Source organism: Nanorana parkeri, unplaced genomic scaffold (assembly GCF_000935625.1).
Source record: "Nanorana parkeri isolate BGI_ZX_2015 unplaced genomic scaffold, ASM93562v1 scaffold310, whole genome shotgun sequence".
Lineage (NCBI taxonomy): Eukaryota > Metazoa > Chordata > Amphibia > Anura > Dicroglossidae > Nanorana > Nanorana parkeri.
The window spans coordinates 222430-244876 of NW_017306578.1; the positions used below are offsets into that span (position 1 = coordinate 222430).

At 41.6% G+C, this 22447-nt stretch overlaps 1 protein-coding gene across 3 annotated transcripts in view; it reads left to right on the plus strand.

Moving 5' to 3' along the window:
• The window catches only part of LOC108788182 (putative nuclease HARBI1), a 22966-nt gene extending 1729 nt beyond the window's left edge, over positions 1-21237 (plus strand). For all 3 annotated transcript variants that reach the window (XM_018557913.1, XM_018557915.1, XM_018557914.1), the window contains exons 2-4: positions 1464-2173; positions 16244-16612; positions 20593-21237. In XM_018557913.1, the coding sequence (XP_018413415.1) occupies positions 1464-2173; positions 16244-16612; positions 20593-20594 (1081 nt within the window). In that variant the 3' untranslated portion in view covers positions 20595-21237. The remainder of the gene's footprint in view (positions 1-1463; positions 2174-16243; positions 16613-20592) is intronic.
• Positions 21238-22447: the final 1210 nt, after the last annotated feature.

The window sequence follows — 22447 nt, forward strand, 5'->3', positions numbered from 1 at the left end:
TTTTTTTTTTTTTTACACGTGATGACTCTTTTGCAGAAAGCCATTTATTTTCACTTAGAACACCTTGCAGTATTATACGCTGATGTCAGTAAGTTTACGTACATTAAGCAGGTCCATTTACTTTAATGTTAACTGCACATAATTGCATGCATTGTGCAATTTTAGTAAATACTTGTATAGAAGGAGCGCTGGACCCCTTGTGTGAATAGGTGTAAGAGGTCCAGTTTCTAACCCTTTGGAGGCAGCTGTATGTCTGCAGGTGGTCACTGTAATCCACGGAATCATTTATAGCGTATTAGAATGTTGAAAGCGCCCCACTAATTGATTTAGTCCATTAAGTGTTTAGTTAATGTAGAGATACAAAGCCAATGCGTCTTGGGGGGCTTTTTTGCATCATCAATGCGGTTTTTTTTCTTGCAAGCTACTGGAAATGTTTCAAGAGGGCAGTTATGGTAATGGTCTGAGGGCCGGTGTGACAGCCCTGTGCAATTTTAGGGCATCTGTGTAATGGAAAATCTGTATTTTAAATGCTCCCTAACTTTATACAAAATCCATGCAATCTTGTGTGCCAAATACATACACCAGGAGTAAGAAGTCTGGACATCCAGCATGTGGAATAACTACGAATCCCATCATGCATCTCCCTCTGGGAGTCATGCCCGTGGCTCTCAGAATCTTGCAATGCCTCATGTAATTTGTAGTATAAACACAAGTGGAGGACTGGGTTTGCCTACCCCTGACATTCATCTTTGCATGTGCATAGGTTTGAAAGGCCCCTTAAATTAGTACAGCAAGCTTACAGAAAGATGTTTAGTTTCCTGCATATTATGCATGTCACCTGTGTGTGCCAATTAGATTTCAGCTTGCTGCACATTAGTGTACGCAAGTACTGAAAGATGTTTCCGGATTGGTTTCTGTTAAAGTGTATCTGAAGCCAAAAGTTTGTTTCAGTTTTAAGGAGAGAAAGGAATGGGGTTTTTTTTAGCATGTCAGGGTTAGGGGAGATTTCCCTCTACTTCCTGTTCGTAGACACAGCAGGTAAGCAGAGGACATCTTTTCGATTGGAGGAAATTCTCAGTGACCGTTTGTGCCATTTGGAATATTTTTCCTTATTTCTGTTCTAGCGACAACTTAAACTATTTGGATTTTCCCTCACTTTAAATCCCACTGATTATGGTGACCAGGATGAATGGAGATGGTAAATGTTCCCAATGGAGACATCTATCAAACCTTACAGGGGTTCTATCCCTTACCTACTCTGCCCAAAACAAAAAGATTTGACTTCATATATACTTTAAATAAAGGCCACTGGCAGTAACTGTGATTTTTTTTTTTTTTTTTTTTTTTTTTTTTTTCATTGAATACCATTTTGTATTCTATTGTTCTAATGAAGAGGTTTTAGCAATGTGACTATATTCTATATGGACATTCTGTTAGATCTTGTCTTTTTTTATTCTTTGCAGCCCAGTGATGGAGTTACATACCATGTTTCGCATACACGAGAAAGGTGCCCAGGAAGAAATACTGCGTCAAGATTCCAATCCGAACCACAAACATAGAGAACGTGTCTTCAGACCAAGGATATCCCTCTTTGGATTAAACGAAGAAGAAGTTAGATCAAGGTATCGCTTTAGCACTGAAGTTATACTGGAGCTATATGAACAGATCCAGCAAGACATAGAGCCAAACTGTGAACGGAACCATGCTGTTCCAGGAATGGTAAAATTGCTAAGCGCTCTGCATTATTTTTCCTCTGCATCGTTTCAGGGTACAGTGTCCGCGCTCTCTGGTATATCCCAACCTAGCTTCAGCAGGCATCTGACTCAAGTCCTAAAGGCCGTCAACAAGTTAACTCCACAATATATTGTTTTCCCATCAGATAAAGCTGCAATACAAACAATAAAAGATGGCTTTTATAAAATGTCGTCTTTTCCTAATGTCATGGGGGTAATTGACTGTACTCACGTCGCTCTGTCACCCCCAACAGAAGATATTTACAGAAACAGCAAGAATTTTCACTCTTTAAATGTTCAGATGGTATGTGCATCTGATATGAGGATTCTTAACTTGGTAGCTGGGTATCCTGGATCTACACATGATTCCTACATACTAAACCATTCAAGCTTACATACAATTTTGACTTCTGGCAATCTTCCAGAAGGCTGGATATTGGGTAAGTAGTGAATAGCAATTTTTTTTTTATTATGAAAGGTTTTTATTCCTTTGGCAGATGAACAAAAAGCAAACATATTGTCCTTACTTCATGTGCACCTCACTCACACAGAAGCCTGAATTGGTTTTACAATACAACTGTACATCACAAATTATATTTACAGGATCTCTCCATCCATTGATGAAGGTGACTTCACATCACAAATTATATTTACAGGATCTCTCCATCCATTGATAAAGGTGACTTCACATCACAAATTATATTTACAGGATCTCTCCATCCATTGATAAAGGTGACTTCACATCACAAATTATATTTACAGGATCTCTCCATCCATTGATGAAGGTGACTTCACATCACAAATTATATTTACAGGATCTCTTCATCCATTGATAAAGTTGACTTCAACCAGCATACACATATAGAATAATAAATGCAAAGTGTAATTTAAGGTTTTTGTTTTTTTTGCAGTGTTTACCTTCAAGTATGTTTTCATATGACTTGTATTTTACACATTTTTTTCCATGTTTGTTATTGTAGCCACATAGGGAGTGCATTATTTTTAGTGAGTTGGCAGCCTTGTGAAAAGTAACAGTGAAGCACAAGCAGGAAGCAGAGCCCCTTCCTATGTAATGAGTCAGTTTGGCTGCCCCGTGTATATGTTATTCCAAATTATAAAGATAAATGGAGCTCTGTTTAAACATTGACAATAAAATACCGATGCTTTGGCTTATCTCCACTGCACTCCACTCCACCCGTGAGTGCCTCTAGACCTACTTTGGATTTGTATGGATATTTATGTGGATAAGAACTCGGGCATTTACCTTACAGAGTGTGGGTGGTGGCTACCCCTGGGACTGTTTACAAATTATACATAGAAACAATGTTGTTGTTTTTTTTGTTTGTTTTAGCATATACATTTTTATTGAAAAAGTTTAGTAATTACAAAAGACAGTAACATAGACACGGTATGCAAGTAAAATATTGCATGAAGATATAGACAACATAAACAACAAAAGATCAGAGAGAAAAAAATATCCTGCCATCGAGTAACAAGTAATAGAGAAAGACAAAAGAAAAAGTACAATGGGAAAGGTGAGAAAAAAAAAAGTGAGCCAAAGAGGGATAGATAAGAGAATATCAGTCAATCACTTGATCCCAAAAGTGTGAAGTGACAGGGCAGAGCCACCAAATATGTGCATGGGAGCCTAATTCAGTACATCCCCTAAAACAGGGATGCCCATTAGCTTGTCAATGGCACCGGAACCACACACCCCCCCCACTCCACCCCCGTCCGCAGTGTAATTGCCCGCACACGGAACGCAGGCACATTAGTGCCTGCGTTCCAGTCCAGTGCAATCTGCAGCATTTTTGCAGATCGCATTGGACCGGAACGCAGGCACTAATGCAGGGCGATCGCACTGTGGGCGGCGTGGCTGCGGTGCTATTGACTTCAATGCACTGTCGCTCCCACTCCTGAATGCAGGGAGCCGGCCGCTTTGCGTGCTAGAGCCCGAACACTCTGGAACGCAGACCTTGTGGCGTGGGGGTTGGGGGGAAGACACCAGGCTGGAGGAAAGAAGAGAGATCAATCCCCGACAGTTCTGATCATCACGGCAAATGCACTCAAAAGGGCTCAGGAATTTGATAGTCTTAGTTCATCCCATTTATTTTAGAGATAAAAGCTATAATTTGAAGGTAACGGAAAAACTCAACATTCAAAATATGGAAGTGGTCTTAAAGCTATTGGAAGGATTTAAGACCTGCATCAGATTGGAATTTCCCGAAACGGGTCAAATGTCACCCAAGCGTCAAAAGACATGGGGGATTCCATTGCTGGCAAAAAAAGAGGGATTATATAGAAACGATAACATGGGTTTATTAGGTGAAATAAGTATTTTATGAATTTTTATGGGCGTCCCATAGTCGAAGAGAATGAGCTGTAGTCAAGAGAGGTCTTTGGGAGAAAGCCAAAGAACGTTATCAATGCCAACAGGGCATAAAGGTACAGCTTAGAAACAATGTTTTAAGACATTAACACACATTATGCAGTTTTTTTACACATCAGCTTTCAGGTTACTTTTTAAAAGATAGTGGGGTTGATTTACTAACCTTATAAACACACCACGAACATGTATACACCTCTGTAGTGTGTTCCCTCCCAGCATGATCTATGGGTGGAATCTAAACCCCTTTGTAGTGTGTACACACCCAGCAGGTGTGTTGTGCAAAGCCCTGCATGAATTACAAGGTGATGTTGTGTAAATTAGCTCTATGTTGTGTTGCTTGCGTTGATGAATGCAGGAATGTAAATGCATGAGCTAACCATTTTTGTCTAAACTGTGAAGCAGCATTATATATGCATCATGTGCATGATTTTTCCATATATGGCATTAGTGGAAATATGCTTTTAGAGACTTTTTGGTTAATAAATACGTTTTGCTGTGTAAAATCACACGCACCTCGTGCGTGTGTTTAGGTTAGTAAATCACCCCCAGTGTGTAGGGGAACTTGGACTGGTCTGAGATGATCACCCAATATATATCTCTGATCACAATACATGAAAAACAGTAGGTCCCCCTGCACTCCTTACAGCGCTTCCGGTCCAAGTGAAAATAGTGGTGCTCGCAGTGACAATCACGGATGGCGCCGTGTACAACAGTCAATGAACGATAGAAATCACCAGCACTCCATAAATGAAATTCAAAAAAAGTCCATTTATTTGGACTAAACGTGACACATATCACATAATCCAACGTTTCAGGACCACGCAGGGTCCCTTCATCATCACCGTCACATCTCTGCCCTGATGAAGGGATCCTGTGTGGTCCCGAAACATTGGATTATGCGATATGGGTCACGTTTAGTCCAAATAAATGGACTTTTTTTAAAAATTTCATTTATGGAGTGCTGGTGATTTCTATCGTTCATTGATCACAATACATGGCTATATTCCTTTGGAACATATTGACTGTCTGGATACACAATTCACCTAAATATGTCTAATATGTGAAGTTCCCACTAATATGCATCTGTCCAAACCAGACAGGATGCACAATAAAGAATACCATGTGTGTGTATGTGTATATACACACATGGTATATATGTAATTCTAATTTATTGACTGATTTAAAATCTATTTTATATATAATTATAGAAATGGTATAGTTTACTGGTTTATACATTGTGGATTCTGTCTAGTTTGCTCAGATGCTAATTAGTGGGAACATTACATATTAGACATACTTCTTAAAAGAGTGTGGAAACGCTAAATCCATTTTCAGTATGTTTGGCATTGTGCCTCACTGTATACAGTTTTCTTGGTTATTTGTTGCAAAGTCTTTTAGTTGGAGATGCTACAAGGAACAGCACTTCCTCTATGCAGGCTGACGGTTAGCAGTAGCGCTGTCAGCCTGTCTTTTGTGCTCCTTCAAACATCTTTGTCACGTACCTGGTTGGAGACTGAATGTGTGAGGAGGCCTCCCTTGCACCTTGTGACCCGAGGACTCTGAGGTTGTGGACAGAGTCCAAGTGTACAGCGAGTGGTACGAGTGCCAGTGGTAATAACACCGTGCAAGCTGAAATCCAAGGGCTTTGATAGGCGAAATCCAGGTAAACGAGCCAAGGTCAAAACCAATCAAGCAGTAACGGTACAGAGGGGTCAGGCAGAAGCAAAGTCCAGTAAACAAATCCGAGGTCGGTGGCAGGCAGCAGGCAAGAATCGTCAGGTCAAATCCGGGTCACAACAAATCAAGAGGGCGAACACAGGAGAGCTGAAAGATAATCCAGCAATATGGTGGTGCTCAGGCTGGGTATATATAGGGGAAGTGATTAGGGCAATGTGTCACTTTCTGTGTGCCATTTGGAGCGCTTTTGCGCGGATGGTCCGTAGCGCCCGCGGAAAAGTTTGCATCCCCATGGTACGGGAGCGCGCGCTTTGCGCATACGCAGTTACAGGGGATCGCTTACAATCTGCTTGACTGCCAACAGCTGCCAGCTGAAACAGTGTGTGCACAGCAGGCTGACAACGCTGCTGTAAATTGCAAGGCAGTTGCTTAGTGTGGTCAATATGCAACAAAAGTGCTGTTACTGGCAAGATCTCCAGGTAAGACATTTTGCAACGGATTCACACAAAAAAAACTTGGTTAAGGAAAATGTTTACAGTTAGGCATGATATCAAACATACTGAAAAATAGATGTTAATGCAAAGCAAATAGGAAAAAAATAACACACCAGGCACCATCTCTAAGCATTTAAAACGACCTTTACCCAAATCTTTAAAAATAACAACAAAAAGACCTTTAGAAATGTTTAGTAATGACAATCTACAAACACATACTTCTAGATAATTGCCGGCTTTGTATTCTTTGCATACCTTGTTTCTCTTAGTGTTCTGACAGTGGCCATGTTTACTAAGGGCAGCTTACTAGCTCTCCTTTTACTTCCTGGAAATCTTGCACATGTGACTAGGATATGTGACAAGGACAGAGGGGCGGGCTTCCGATGACTGCAAACAGGCAGCGTGCGCACACCGGCCCGTTCGGCAGTTGTCGAACAAGCAGGCCACTAACCCGCCGAGAATCGTACGCTTCTCGGCGGGTTTTCAAGCCTGCTTGTTCGATGGAAGACGTGCGACCGTACAGTAGAAACGGTCGCACGCCTTCTATACACTTTGCGATTATCGTACGATCGCAGGATTTCCTGCGATTCTCGTGCGATAATCGTACAGTGCATGGGCACCTTAAAGCCATGGATAGCTTTCACAGAACACAGAAGGAAGCAACTGAAGATTGGGGAAGCATGGCAGGTATTTCTTGCCATTTTAAAGGCAAATAAAGATAGGGGGCATATTAGGATAACCAGCAAGCTTTACAATTAATAAGCTGTTTGTTTGTTTTTACACACACACACACACACACACACACACACACCCACACACACTTACATACATTTTTATATCTATGTTTACAATGAGGAAATATAATAGCCATCTTTTTATTTTATGACCTCACATCAGGTGATATGTGCACTTTTATGTTTTTTGGCTAACCTTTTTCATTTATTATACTTCAGCTAGATTTGTTTCCAGTGGTTCTGAGAAAGCTCTGCCATCCTCATATGCAAACAAACTGGCTTGTATAAAGAGTTAGGCTTATGTTTACACCAGCACTTCCTATAAATTCACATGCACAGTAATACATGCTAATTAACATGTATTATTATGCATTTTCAGGTGCTGTGTGTTGCTTTTTATTTCAATATGTGCATATACAGGTATATGTTTTAAATTTAATTAAAACATGACACACAGGCAGTCCCCGAGTTACATACATCCGACTTACATACGACTCCTACTTACAAACGGAGGCTATTACTGTACAGCAGGGGTAGTTGTAATGCTACTGCACTCGTGACGACGAGGAGTGCCCACCTTTTTGGGTCTGGTTCGTAGTACTGTACAGGATGCTGGCTCTTGTTGGACGTGCAGATGAGGGGGTGCCAGCCTCTTCTTCCGGGTCACTGTGAGGTTTTTACTGCTGTCTGTATCCTCATTAGAAAGATATAATTTCACTTCCTGTCCTTGAGACAACAAGAAATTCACTCCTGTAAGAGTTATCATGGGAAAAAGGTGTCTCCACTGAAGCTTTATCACCAATCCTTGTTCCCACGACGCCCCAAAATTTTCAAAATCCAATTGTCGCAGGGACAGAAAGTGAGGCGAAATCTTCTAAACAGTGACACACACAGCAAAACAAACTTTACAGGGGGTTTACCCTTCCCTATGCTATCCAAAACAAACAAAAACAATTTTTGGGTTGGAGTTACACTTAAAAAATTTACCTGTTCCAACTTGCATACAAATTCAACTTAAGAACAAACCTACAATCCCTATCGTGTTCGTAGCCCAGGACTGCCTGTATAGGATACAGTCTGTCACAAGCATTAATATAGCAGTTTATGGTTTTCTGAGTCCCCAACTGTTTTTTTGTTTTTTTTAGCCTTTGCAAAATAAATTTAAACCAGGGCAGGACAAATCCAGGCTGCCAGTGTGCCATAGTGATGAAATAAAGCTCCCAGACGACAAGGTGCTTGAGTATTTGATGTGGTTTTATTGACTGCAGTTCCACTAACCATCACTAGATGGCTCCTAGTGGCAATGGGATTTCGTCATGGAGTGTAGTTCCAAGGACCGTCAATAGATGGCGCCTAGTAGAAATGGATTTCCTCAGTCATTGCACACTCCCAAGACAGTAAATCTTTATTACAGACGGCCATGGATCAAACTCCTGTATACACATATCAAACTGTATAAATATAGAAAATAGAGCTGTGTCCCCAAGAAAGATTTGTTTTATTTGTACACCATTGTTTAAAAAAACTGTAGTAAAGTAAGGCAACACCTCAGGTCCATTCATAAAACATAACCACTAATATGTATAAAAAATACACATTTTGCTGGAGTGATCAATAACCTATAAATATGCTTAAAGGAGAACTATGAGGTGAGTGCTTTTCACTCACCTCATAGTTCTAGCCGACCTGTGACAATGAGACTGTCACAGGTCAGCTCAGTAGATCGGGAGGTGAGCGAACACATACCGGCGTTCGCTCACCTCTCGATCCTGTCACGGCCCTCTGCCGTGACAGGGGAGGGGCTGGATTCCCCCGCTCCGATCCTCCAGCGCTGACTGGCCGAACGGACAGGGCAGGGGGCGGGTACAGCTTGCTCTGACTCTAGATAGGCAGAGCCAGCTGTCACTCACGCAGCTGGGCGGATCCAGACATAATTGTCGGGATCCGCTTCAAGCTGCTGCGTCTCAGTATACCGCGAGCTGTAGCTCGCGGTATACTGAGCTTAGGGTGGCGGGAGGACGCTAGTTTGTGTCCTCCCGTTACCCTTAGGAGAACTATGGGGAAAAGTCCTAACCCCATAGTTCTCCTTTAAACAAAAAAAAACCTTTCCAAAGAAAAGGTGAAAAAAGCGGTCAGATTTCACCAAGTCTATATAAATCTTTAGCCGATTGGCTTACTTTATTAAGTGTTCTAGCAAAAATAATGAAACATGACAAGTATGAACACAGCACTACAAAACAGTAACTCCTGATACAAATTGGCAACGTTGTCAATGAAACATACACTTTAAAATAATTGGAACAATCCCATTACCACGAATCTAATAGAACCCCGCTGATAGCCGTGACTGCTGATGATGGAAAACATCCAACTTCAAAAAATTCATGTTCTTGAATGCTATCATTGCAGGCATTAACCACATACAGTTACCAAATGCAATAGTTTTCTCTATAGTGGTCCTTTATGTGAATGGTTAATGCAGGGTACTTTACTGTAGCATCTTTTATTGTGATCGCAGTTTCTTTCACGACTGCCGGATCCTATTTCTGTGATGATTCCAGTGGTTCATTTGGCTTTCATTGCTGTTATTTCGGGACTCTTATCATGATGTCAGCATTCACTGCTTTGATAGTTGTGCTCGTCGTATGCCTGTTAACACAAAAGAGGAGGTGGATGTGCCACTATTGGGTCCCTCATCTTCCAAACTACAAGGGAGGAGGACCAGTTTTAAACTCTACTGGAACCTAAGGCAGTATCCAAGCAAGTTCTTCTTCTATACTGGAACGGATATAAAAAGGTAAAGAAATATGTAGACTTTTTTTTTTTGTACATGGGATGGGCTTGTTTTATTATTCAATTGTAGTTATTATTATTACACAGGATTTATATAGCGCCAACAGTTTGCGCAGTGCTTTAAAGTGACATAAAACCAAAACATTGGATGATCAGCAGGTGCAAAACTACAATTCCCAGCTTTTACTGATAACAGAAAACATTTAGGGTGGATTATTCACACTTGTGCTGTGCAGTAACATGCGTTAGGGAGCATGTTCATTTCCATAGCCTGTGGTTATATGTGCATAGTGGTGTGATGCCCACTATGAATGGAACCCCATTGCACGTATACATTACCAAAAAAAAAATATTTTTCACTATAGCATTCTACAACACACACATATGATGTAGAGTGCTGCTTTCTGAAAATGAACACAGGTTAGTTTTCTTAATGCACTTGAGACATGATGACAGGCCATTCAAAATGCATGCGCTGCCCTAATGCAACACACCTCAGTGTAAGCTTGTTGGTTGATGCACACAAAAGTGTAAATGGGCCCTAAAGAACTGGTGGGAACTGTAGTTCATCAGCACCTGCAGATCACTACTTTTTGGTGATGCCAATACAATTATTGTCGCAATTATGGGAGCAAAGATTTTTTATTGGATAGTTAATATTCTTTTCTTTTTAATTACAGCTTTGACCAGCTGCTAGAGATAAATGTAACCAAAAGTCAATTATGAACATAAATTTACATGTTACCCTTCAACGAGATTTCAAAAAACACATGGGGAAAAAAAAGGCTGCTTTCGATGTCAACATTCGTTCAGCATGGCACATGATCCATGTATAGTATCTTCATGCCTATAATGAAAACAATCACTGAAGAACAGCTATTGAAAATGTAAGCAATGCAGAATTTATTTAACATGAATGATATGCTACTGCAATGCAATTGGTACATGTTTAGTTTCATATTTGTATTTTCTTTTGTTTCTATCTATTTTTTTTCCACAGAAAGTGCCCCGTCTTCCTCTCTCCTCTAAGCTGCCTAATGGAGAACCTGTGCACACTATAATCAATGTATAAATGGTGTAGTCACCATCTGACAGCTTGAAATGATGGATCACATCTGCCAAAGGATAGCCATCTTTTCCTTTCTTAGAGGACTGTTTCCGATAGTATCAATGTCAAGCGGAGGGATTTGATTCAGCTTGACATTGTGATATATCTTCCTGCTGTTGTTGCACCAATGTGCCTACGCATCTAAGAAATGTATCTTCATTCTTTCTATACCTATTCTGCCTCCATAGATATCAATCAGAGTGTAATTTAGTAGACCTAAAATGGTTTATACACCTGGAAACAGTATGTACATTTGAGACATGAAGCTGAAGATATCAATGCAACAACAACAAAAATACAAAAAAATACATTTTTTTTATAAAGTTGGGACATGACAACACCCCCTGCCCTGGGATCTTTGGTATTTTCCAACCCTCTCTTTGTGAGGTGTACTTAAAGTCACTCACCCTCATTGGTCCGGACCCTTGCTACTCTTTATGGGCCTATTTGGCATCTGGAATTAGTCATGCTGTAACAGCCAGCCTGCTTCCACCCTTACACTGTGATGAAGCAGTGTACATGGCAGTCCCTACAAATTAGAAAATTAGGTTTCAAGGAAAGGGTCACGCATTTGACAGCATAGGGTAAGAAGGAGGAAGGATGTAAGTGCACTGACATCCATAAGGGAATTTACCAAAACTGGAGCAGCTCTGCATGGCAGCCAATCGCCTTCTCTATTTCATTTTCAAGTCTTAAACTGAAGAGAGAAGCTGACTGGTTGCCATGGGCAACTGCTCCAGATTCTTTCTGCTCCAGTTTTGACAATCCCCCCCTCCGTGTTTAGGCATTATCTTGTAGTGTTTTTAGGTGTCTCAGTCCTTGGTAAAATTGGACCGCTCTCCAACAAATGTTAACTGCCATTCTACACCACCACCTCTCAACAGTTTTTTTATTGTCTATTGTTAGTTAATTACATTTGAATGCAACTAAACTTGAACTAACCTGTGTATGATGGTAATGCCCCCCTCAAGATGGGAAGAGATTTAATCTATTATGGATACTGTGCAAGCCCAGCCTGGATAAAGCAAGAGAAAGAGTTGCTGGAATAAAACAGTCCCTTGAAGAACATAATCCTTGCAGAAGATGGGAAACCTTTGTATTTTCAATGAGTGGCCTTTAATCTTAGTAAAATACATAATTTGCAATAAACTGGTGTGCTGATTTATTTTGGCACATATACTTACTACAACTCCGTAAGGGGACCTTCCTCTTGAAAGTAACATCTTAAAAAAGTTAGACAGAAGGGGGTGAAAAGGTAGAAAGATGTTTGTACAAATAGTCTGAGTTTTCTTGTAGTGTTTTATATGTCCTAGTTCAACTTGGACTGCTCTCCAGCTATTCTATGTGAAGGTTCTATTTTATTCACATATATTCATAGTATAGATAGTATGGTAGTAGTTAGTCATATCTAACCTGGACTTGCTCTATAATTATGAAGACGTTTTATAGCTTATCCAAACAACTTTGTCGGTTCTGTTCTGCTTTTCAGCAAATGTTCACTGTTCTTTGTTTGTTCAAGAGCTTTGACAGTTCTTTGTATGTAACTGAAAAAAATATATGATGAAAAGATTTTGCTATAATCATCCTCTGCCTGCAGGTTTGTTGATATTGGTTTTTATATATGCAACAATGCATTTTAAATTCCGAATGAAATGATGCATCATTACATCTAAACACAACACAACTGGAAGGAACCTAATACTTAACCAACCGCTCAGTGTCTGCAACCTCCCTCTGCCAATCCCTGCACTGGCTTCCAATAGCCCAAAGGATAAAATTCAAAATATTAACAATCAGTTACAAAGCCGTCCACAACTCTGCCCCTGGCTTTATCTCAAACGTGGTCTCAAAGTATCACCCTAACCGTCGGCTCCGCTCATCCCAAGACCTTCTGCTTTCCAGCTCCCTTGTCAACTCCTCCCATGCTCGCCTCCAGGACTTCTCTAGAGTCTCTCCCATCCTCTGGAATTCTTTACCCCAACCTGTCTGTCTGTCGCCCACCTTGACTGCCTTTAGGCGATCCCTAAAGACTCATCTTTTCAGGGAAGCCTATCCCACCTCAACCTAACCGCTCAACCATCACGTTCTCAAACAATTCATCCCCACGCAGCTCCCTCCTCATGTATCACTTCCCCCTCCCTTTTAGATTGCAAGCTCTCAGGGGCAGGGCCCTCCTTACCATCTTGTCTTGAATTGTATTGTGATTGTAATGTCTGCCCTATATTGTAAAGCGCTGTGCAAACTGTTGGCGCTATATAAATCCTGTATAATAATAATAATAAATGCCAGGACCAGGTCCTAGATCGGAAGAGGGTGCTAAACTATTCTGGAAATTGTGAAACTTTCCAAACTGCCTGTTAGCCATCAACAACAACTCTATTAGGATAAAGATGGTTCCTCACAGTGGTGCAGATATTTCAAGATTATATTACAAGATCTATTTCTCTGCTGTGCTTCTCAAAATCAGATTACTGCTTCACCTCTATGTATGTTGAGTCCTATCACAGCAGCAGTGACTTCAGCATCTGCAACCACAGTGTAATATTTAGCTTGACCTGCCAGAGGATACGTTATTACCTGGTATGAGAGACTTTATTTTTATATATTTATCTCCAGTGACACATTGAGAAGAGGGAAGCGCTTCGAGCAGCCATACTGTAAGATGAATCTCACCTTGGCCAAGAGGATTTATCATAGACTTATAGAGGCTGTAATGTTCTGTAAATAGTTATTTTATGTGTTATTTTTTTTTAATCTTGTTTATTAAAAGAATTGACTCTTCTGTTTATTCGACTTTGAAAAAAGTATTTATAAGGACCCTTGAATTATTTGAAACATACCAATTGGCAGAATCAAATGGCATAGGCTATGGCTGTGTATTGTTCAGAAATCTTTTTTTATTTAATTTGTAGGGTGTTTTGTTATTGGTAAACCTCCTTTGCTCTGTTTCTGTCTTATTATATTAAAAACTTACTAAAGCACCTTTTTGTAAATCCAAGGTTTTGATGTGGATTTGACTGTTGCACAGGAACCTTTCACCCACAGCTACCCTACCAACAAAGGCAACCAGGGAAAGAAATTATGTCATGGGGAAGGGAAGAAGTATTTTTATGCATATAATATTTTCCAATTATAGATTTTTTTTCAAAGTAGTACAGTCTTCCATATCTCATGGTGATTGGTTTAGGGCAAATAGAGAGATACATAGATAAACTGTCAACTAAATATAAATATAGAAAATACACATGCCCTGAAAAAAATCAGGTATGTATAGACAGGCCAGGCACTAGGGGGGCCCAGGCTGGGCAGGGGCTGCATGTGTGAGCGCCCTTCCTGCTACTGACTTCTGTGCATATCCTAGTAAGTCAGTCTTAAAGGCTCTGTACGATCGATTGTGCATCTTAGCAATCTGCAGAACTCCTAACCACAAAAAAAGCATACCGGGACAATGTGTGAGTGTGGCTGATGATGTCTGCTTGACATCATTAGTAACATCCACACAATTTTTGCTGATCTACTCTTCTGTGCTTCAGAGTCCTGTGTCTCGCACATTGCACACGCCAGCACTGACAGTCACACAGAGCGTTGAGGGGTCAGTCAGGTTGGCTGTACAGGGCCCAATAATGTCTAATGGTGGAACAGCATATAGATACATATTTAAAACAGATGAGCTGTTGAAGCTTGATGAAGGATAAAAAGATTCATATAAACAGACAAATAGCCATATCGGTAAAATACCCATTTTTGGCATGCTTATTGACCTTTTCCTGCAGTTATTAGATTAGTTAGGTTGATAAAATATCCTATAGGATTTTCAATAACAACCATTCAGCAGAGACAGACAATAAAAGCAAAAAAATAACAGTAGTTCTTGCATATAACACACTGTATTGTCTATATCTTAGTGAATTAAGACTCCTTTCAAAACAGGTTATGGAAGTCTTTGCCATGGATGTTTACTAACAGCCAGAGACTGTCTATAAACTATAAATGCATAATGTGTACAAACGGGCCCTCTCTACCCTAACCGCCGCCTGAAGCTTTATAGTGGGGGAAGTTGTGGTGGCAACAGATGCGGTGGGACCGGTAGCTGTGTTAGATCCATGTTACATTGTTGCCCTGATGAAGGGTCTGCGTGGCCCCGAAACGTTGGTTATAATTATTGCAACATGTATGATGATTTGTCCGATTAAATGGACTTTATCGTTTGAATATTTTCCACTGAGTGCTGGTGATTCCTGTTCATTTGATGTGCCCGGCGCCATCCGTGAGTATCACTGCAAGCAACATTATTGGGATTCGCGCCGGAGACGCTGTGAGGAGTGCAGGGGGACATATTGGACTTTAATACTGTGTTAGATCCATGTCTGTCAGCGGCTCTCTGTTCGGTCCTGCCCAACCCACTGATGTCACTGGTTGCCAGGAGCTTGGCGGGACACCAACCAGAGCGTCCTGTTCAGCTCCCTAGCAACTGATGACGTCAGCGAGCTGGGCGGGAAGCCAGACAGAGTGGACAGAGCCACAGGTTGGTAAGAGCTCCCAAACTTAAGCTGTGGCGCAACTGCCTCAGGCTGCCTCTTTAAAGAGATGGTCCTATATACAAACACAAAATGGCTGTAGGACAGCAAATCATATAGTCCAGGGGTGCCCACAAGGTCGATCGCGATCGACCAGTCGATCGCGTAGCGATCACTGGAAGATCGCCATGTCCTCTCCTCCCGCCGCTTCTCTTGATCCCCGCTGCTCCCATGCAAAAATAGTGCTCGCAGCATTTTTGCGGATCGCACTGGACTGGAACACAGGCACTAATGCAGGCGATTGCACTGTGGGCGAGGGGCCTGCCTGCGCAGCTCACGCCCCCTCCCGCCCCTGAATGCAGATGTTTTTTCGTTGGTAGATCTCAATGAGCTCGCCATTTGAAAAGTAGATCTCCAGACGAAAAATAGTGGGCGCCCCTGCTCTACACCCATGTTGCAAGCAGCTACTACTGTTTCAAGTCATTCCAAGTGCTATTGTATTATCTTGTATGTCTCTTATATATACTCAGATGCATATATTGACCACAGGAGCATATAATTGTATGTATGTCTCTACTCTAATTTCAATAAAAACCTATTTGTGAAAAAAACAACAAAAAAAAAGGCTGAGTACAGTCTTTGGTTCAGTATGACTACAAATGCTTTGTAAAGCATTATTTTTGGGCAGTCCTAACCATATTTTCTATATGATATTGCATTTATCATGGCAGTTTGGGGTATGTATTTGATATTCATTTTTTATCACACAAGTTAAAAACATTTTTGTTTGCTTTGCAGGTGATGATGCATATCCCGTGACAGAGTGGCTTCTCACACCTATAAAATATCCCAAAACTAAAGCGGAAAAGAGTTATAATGCAGCACACAAGACTGTCCATTCAGTTATTGAGCGCACCTTTGGATCTCTAAAAAGTCGTTTCCGGTGTCTTGATCGGTCAGGGGGTGTACTACAGTATTCTCCAGAGAAGGGAGCACAGATTATACTGGCATGCTGCATCCTACACAATTTAGCTGTCAGCCGAAATCAGCACGTTGACATCCTTGATGATCTTGAAGCACCACCACCAGTGCCACCTGTTTCGCGAGAGGAGAACACTGAAGCAGGAAAACAGACCAGGATGAAAGTGATTAACCAGTATTTCACATGTAAGAAACTTTTTCATTGCAGATTTTTCTGTATAGTCCAGTCCAATTGATTTTGCAACTTTGGGTGGGGCTTGATTGACTGAATCAGCCACTCATTGATTATATTCCTATATAGGACATATAGAGAGGGTGAATCTACCCAGTGGGGATGCAGACAGCAACCAAAATAAGTCCCATACAAACATTTTAAAGGTGGTCCAACGCACACCTAAAAATTGTTGTCTATATTTGGTTATGTTAACTACATAATTTGCGAATGCATAACTGAAAATGTATTTCCTAAATGTTTGCACAAAATTGAGTTTTAAACATATGACATATGGAATGAAGTCCTAAATCTTATGCAGTATTATCCAGCAGGTTTTCGACACTTCCTGGTAGTGTTGGGTGCTGGCTTCACCCTTCACCCCTCTTTCTTCCTTTACGTTCCTACTGGCCAGTAAGGCTACCCATCACAGTGATGGGTGATCAAAAACATGTATGAGGTGGAGGGCATGGACAGTATCCAACACTACCAGGATGTGTAAAAAATTACCCGTAGAAACTGCTGGGCATTTGAGTCTCTCTAGTTGCAGTAGAATGCATCTAAAGATATGTCCATGTGGATAATTCCTAGGCATACCTATCAGCATAATGATAGTGGAATGTTTCAGCACAGTTGGTTTTGGTCTTAGTAGAGGGTAAAATTGGCAGTTCATTGTTCAGTATGTGTTGGTTGCTTGTAGGCATACACCTTTTAAACCAGGAAAATTAAATTAAGGGAACCTCACACAAGGATGTTGCTAGGGTTCTAAAGATCTGGGTATTTAGATTCAAATGTTGTGAGACTTTTCAACATAACAAAAGCATAGGCGAGCACAGCCTATTGCATTAGGGCAGGTGTGCACATTAGGTAGATCGCGATCTACCAGTAGATCGCAAAGCGAACACTGGTAGATCGCGATCGGCTCACTGACCTATGTCCTGTCCTCCCGCGGTGCTCGTGTGGCTGAATGTGTCAGACACCGCAGAAGGGAAGGAGAGGAGACTTGGGAAGCTGCTACAGTGGAGGTAAGAAAAGACAGACAGGGGAGAGACAGCAGAGAGAGAAGAGACAGCAGATAGAAATGGGAGAGAGCGCGAGAAGAGAGGGCCGGTTCACACCACAAAGTCTGCGTTCCAGAGAGTTAGGCCTCTAGAACGCATTGGAACACAAGCCGGCCGGCTCCCTGCGGGAGGGGTTGTGGCGGTGCATTGAAGTCAATGGCACCACAGCCACGCCCCCCCACCCTCAGTCTGATCGCCCGCATCCAGAATGCAGGCACATTAATGCCTGCGTTCTGGTCCAGCGCGATATGCAAAAATGCAGCATTTTTGCAGATCGCACTGTACCGGAACGCAGGCACTTATGTGCCTGCATTCGTGGTGGAGCGATTGCACGGGGGGTGGCTGTGGTGCCATTGACTTCAATGCACTGCCATGCCCCCTCCTGCCCCTGAATGCAGGTGTTTTTTCTTTGGTAGCTCTCATTGAGCTCGTCATTTGAAAAGTAGATCTCCAGGCGAAAAATTGTGGGCGCCCCTGCATTAGGGTGTGCACCCAAAAGCACAAACACACACGTTTCGATTGAAAAACATTGCATGCAAATGAATGTCAATGCAGCACACCTTCCATATGCATAAGTAACGCATAAGCATATACTGCTTATATTTCCACTGTTCTGTGTGTTCTATGCAATTCACTGCTGTCTGATGGTACCTACAGTCTGCCTTCTCCTGTATATTACTGCTTGGGTTCAGACTATATAAAAGCTGGGCCCCTCACCTGTCATATTGCCACCCTTGGGCCCCTCACCTTTGTTATGAACCTCTCCACCCGTGATTTCCTCATCCTTGAAGATAATGTCCAAGTTCTAGTTGCGGGTGAGCTTCTTTAAGCGCTGGAAGTTGCCATCGTACCTCCTGCTGGTACCCAGAGTCTTCTTAGGCACATTGTAACTTCACTGCTTGTAGAAACGGGTGAGCTTGGCAGGACTTTGGCTCCTGCCCACCACCCTGCCCTGCCTGCAGGCTCGCACCGCCAGGCTAAGGATCAGAAAGGCGCCGTAGAGCAGCTCCATGGGGCTTCCAGGCTCCCTGGGGTGCAGATCACAGGAGCTCCATCTTCCATCAGCATGCCACCAGCCATGTGTACGCATGGGTGATTAGGGTGTGCCCAGGCACACCTGGCACACCCTGTGAACATGCCTATGAACAAAAGTGGGTGACGCTTTTTTTGTATTCCATGTCATCTCTATTCTCTTTGCTGTTTTCCCTCTGAGTCTTTTCCCCTTGGTCTTACTTACTCTGTTAGAACTCGGCCATTAACATTCTGATCCTTTTCTGTCAGCAGTCCCAAGCTAGAAAACCTGGGCACCTAAAAGATCACTAAATGATCCCCATAACATAATTCTAAAAAAAAGAGTGCGGAGGTGAGAATAGATGTAGCATATAAATAAATACATAAGCAAAAATAAGCAAAGGTTTAAATTATGTTTGTCATATTTGGAATGATGAAGACAAGTAGTCACACATGGCCTGAGTGCCAGAATGTAGCAATGACTACGACCTCACCCGTTGGGTCTGGATTCTGTCAGAAAACCTAATGCCTTTAGAAAACACATACACATCACAAGTATATGTTGGATACTTGTGATGTGTATGTGTTTTCTAAAGGCATTAGGTTTTCTGACAGAATCCAGACCCAACGGGTGAGGTCGTGGTCATTGCTACATTCTGGCACTCAGGCCATGTGTGAAGGTCAATGGGCACGGTAACTCCACTGTATAGGTCTGAAGTAGGCCCTAATGTTCAAGTGCTGCCAAACCATAGTTTAAAGGTACAAAGGTACTTAACTTTTCCTAAGAAACCGCAATGTATCACTATATTGTTTACTGCATAAATTTGTGTTGGAGGCCTATTGTAAATCAATAGAAGTGCCCCCAAAACACATACACAACACAAGTATCCAACTTAGGTCGATGGGCACGGTAACTCCCCTGTATAGGTCTGAAGTAGGCATTAAAGGAGAACTATGGGGTCAGTGCTTTTCCCCATAGTTCACCTAAGGGTCACGGGAGGACATAAACTAGCGTCCTCCCGTGACCCAAAGCTCAGTATATAGCGAGCCACAGCTTGCGGTACACTGAGACTACCGCAGCCGGGATGGATCCCGACATTACTGTCGAGATCCACCCAGCTGCGTGAGTGACAGCTGACTCTGCGTATCTAGAGGCAGAGCCAGCTGTACCCTCCGTCCGTTCCGCCAGTCAGCGCTGGAGGATCGGACAGGGAAGGGGGGGAATCCCTGCAGGGAGCCGTGAGTGACAGTCACGGCTCTCTGCAGGGAGATGATCGAGAAGTGAGCGAGCGACGCTATGTGTTCGCTCACTTCCCGATCTATTGAGCCGACGTGTGACAGTTTTGTCACACATCGGCTCGAACTATGAGGTTGAGTGAAAATCACTCACCTCATAGTTCTCCTTTAAATCAAACCTGCTTTCACTTGAATAGACAGTTTAATTTAAGTGCAAATATGCAATTAACAGAGTACCTGAGAGAATCTACCAAACAATATCTACAGCTTTGGATGCAGTGGGTTTTTAAAAATAAATATTACAGAATTTATTTCTGCAGTTTAAAAAGCCTGACTACTGTATAATATGTGTAACTACAGATTTACTAACACAAAGTTGAAACCATTTCAATGTAGCATTGAATTTACAATAGTTCAGTTTTTATAATTTACTCAAAGAATGTACTTATTACTTACACCAAACTGATGACATTTTTATGTGTGAGGGTGCACAGTTTTAGTTGTGTGCACCCTCATGATTATGCCATAATAAAAACAGCATGGATTGTCATGTGATCACAAAAATAGTCTAAAATAGTGTTTTGTATATAGCCGTTGTTATATGCGTGTCAAATAATAGCTTTATTTTTCTTTTTTCTCCCTTTCAGGAACTCTGGCTATCTTAATTTCCATTGTTGTTTCCTAATAACATGGATTGTCTACACTCCTCTACATGGACTTACAGTCACATCTGTATTGACCTTAATTCATGCATAGAGTTGGGTATCTTAATCATGTATAAGTTTAGATTTATAGAACTTGTCAGCGTCATACTCTTGCCCTACTTTTCCATGTATTAAAATAGAACACTATTTTGTAGCGTGCATCTTATCCTTTATTTAATTTTTTTTTTAGCTAGATGAAAATTTACATCTTTAAACAAATTCTTTTAGCAGGTCAAGAACACTTTTTTTGTAATGTTGACTCTATATCTATACAAAACCTAGCTAGTGCACCTGTCTTCCTAAAGCCTAACTAAGCAAGCTTGCCATTCATGCATTCATTTTATGTTTTCTACATTTATACTCCATTAAGTAAAACAAAAACGTACTTTTCGGACTTGAAGTAAAATTGTAATGGATTTGTCAGAAAAGGATAAGCAGTGGGCTTTATTGGTGTTTTAAACCTTTGCTATTTGTTCCACAAAGTATAATGTAAATTGTGCAGCTAAATATATGTTCAGATTCTTACATGTGTAAGTATTTCCATTGTCACTGGCACTATGAATTAAACTTCCGTACACAGATCTCTCACAGGATGTTATCGGTCTTGACTTTAGGTTGTATAATGAGTTTTCTTTCTTGACATTACAGCAGTCTAGTGATGTCATATAGTGTGAATGTAAGCTTGTTTTTTCTCTGCTCTGCACCCAAACCCTCCAAAATATATATATTTTTTTTCACAAAATGTTTATTGAGTGGAAACAAAGAAAAAACATCAGTGTCACTGTATAAAAGAGAGAAAATACACTTCACGTGTGACATACAGAATCGAAATTATGGCAGAAGATAAATCGCTTGAAAGTGACCAATTATAGCAATTATCAAACCAGTAATAACAGCAATTTGGGTAATGGAGAATAATGGAGATGTGGAGTCACGTCATTGATAAGTGCCACAACATATTTTTGTAATCTACTGCTTGTCTTATTTTTAAATCAGTTTCAACCTGTTGATTATTTATCTGTGGGTCCTTAACGAGCATACACACTCCAAAAAACGTCCTGACATTACTTTTCCCAACGAACCGCAATGCAGCACAGTATTCTTTACTACGTGAATATGTGTTGGAGGCCTATTATAAATGAATGGGAGCACCCCCAAAACACATACACAACACAAGTATCCATCATAGGTCATTGGGCACGGTAATCCCACTGTATAGGTCTGAAGTAGGCCTTAATGTTCAAGTGCTGCCAAACCATAGTTTAAAGGTACATAACTCTTCCTAAGAAACCGCAATGTATCACTATATTGTTTACAGTATTGTTTACTGCATACATTTGTACATACACAACACAAGTATCCAACTTAGGTCGATGGGCACGGTAACTCCCCTGTATAGGTCTGAAGTAGGCCTCAAAGGAGAACTATTGGGTCAGTGCTTTTCCCCATAGTTCTCCTATGGGTAATGGGAGGACACAAACTAGCGTCCTCCCGTCACCCTAAGCTCAGTATACCGCGAGCTACAGCCCGCGGTATACTGAGACGCCGCAGCCGCGACGGATCCCGACATTACTGTCTGGATCCACCCAGCTGCGTGATTGACAGCTGGCTCTGCCTATCTAGAGGCAGAGCCAGCTGTACCCGCTCCCTCCCCCGTCCGTTCCGCCAATCGGCGCTGGAGGATCAGACAGGGGAGGGGGCAATCCCTGCAGGGAGCCGTGACAGTTACGGCTCCCTGCACGGACAGGATCGAGAGTTGAGCGAGCGACGGTATGTGTTCGCTCACTTCCAGATCTAT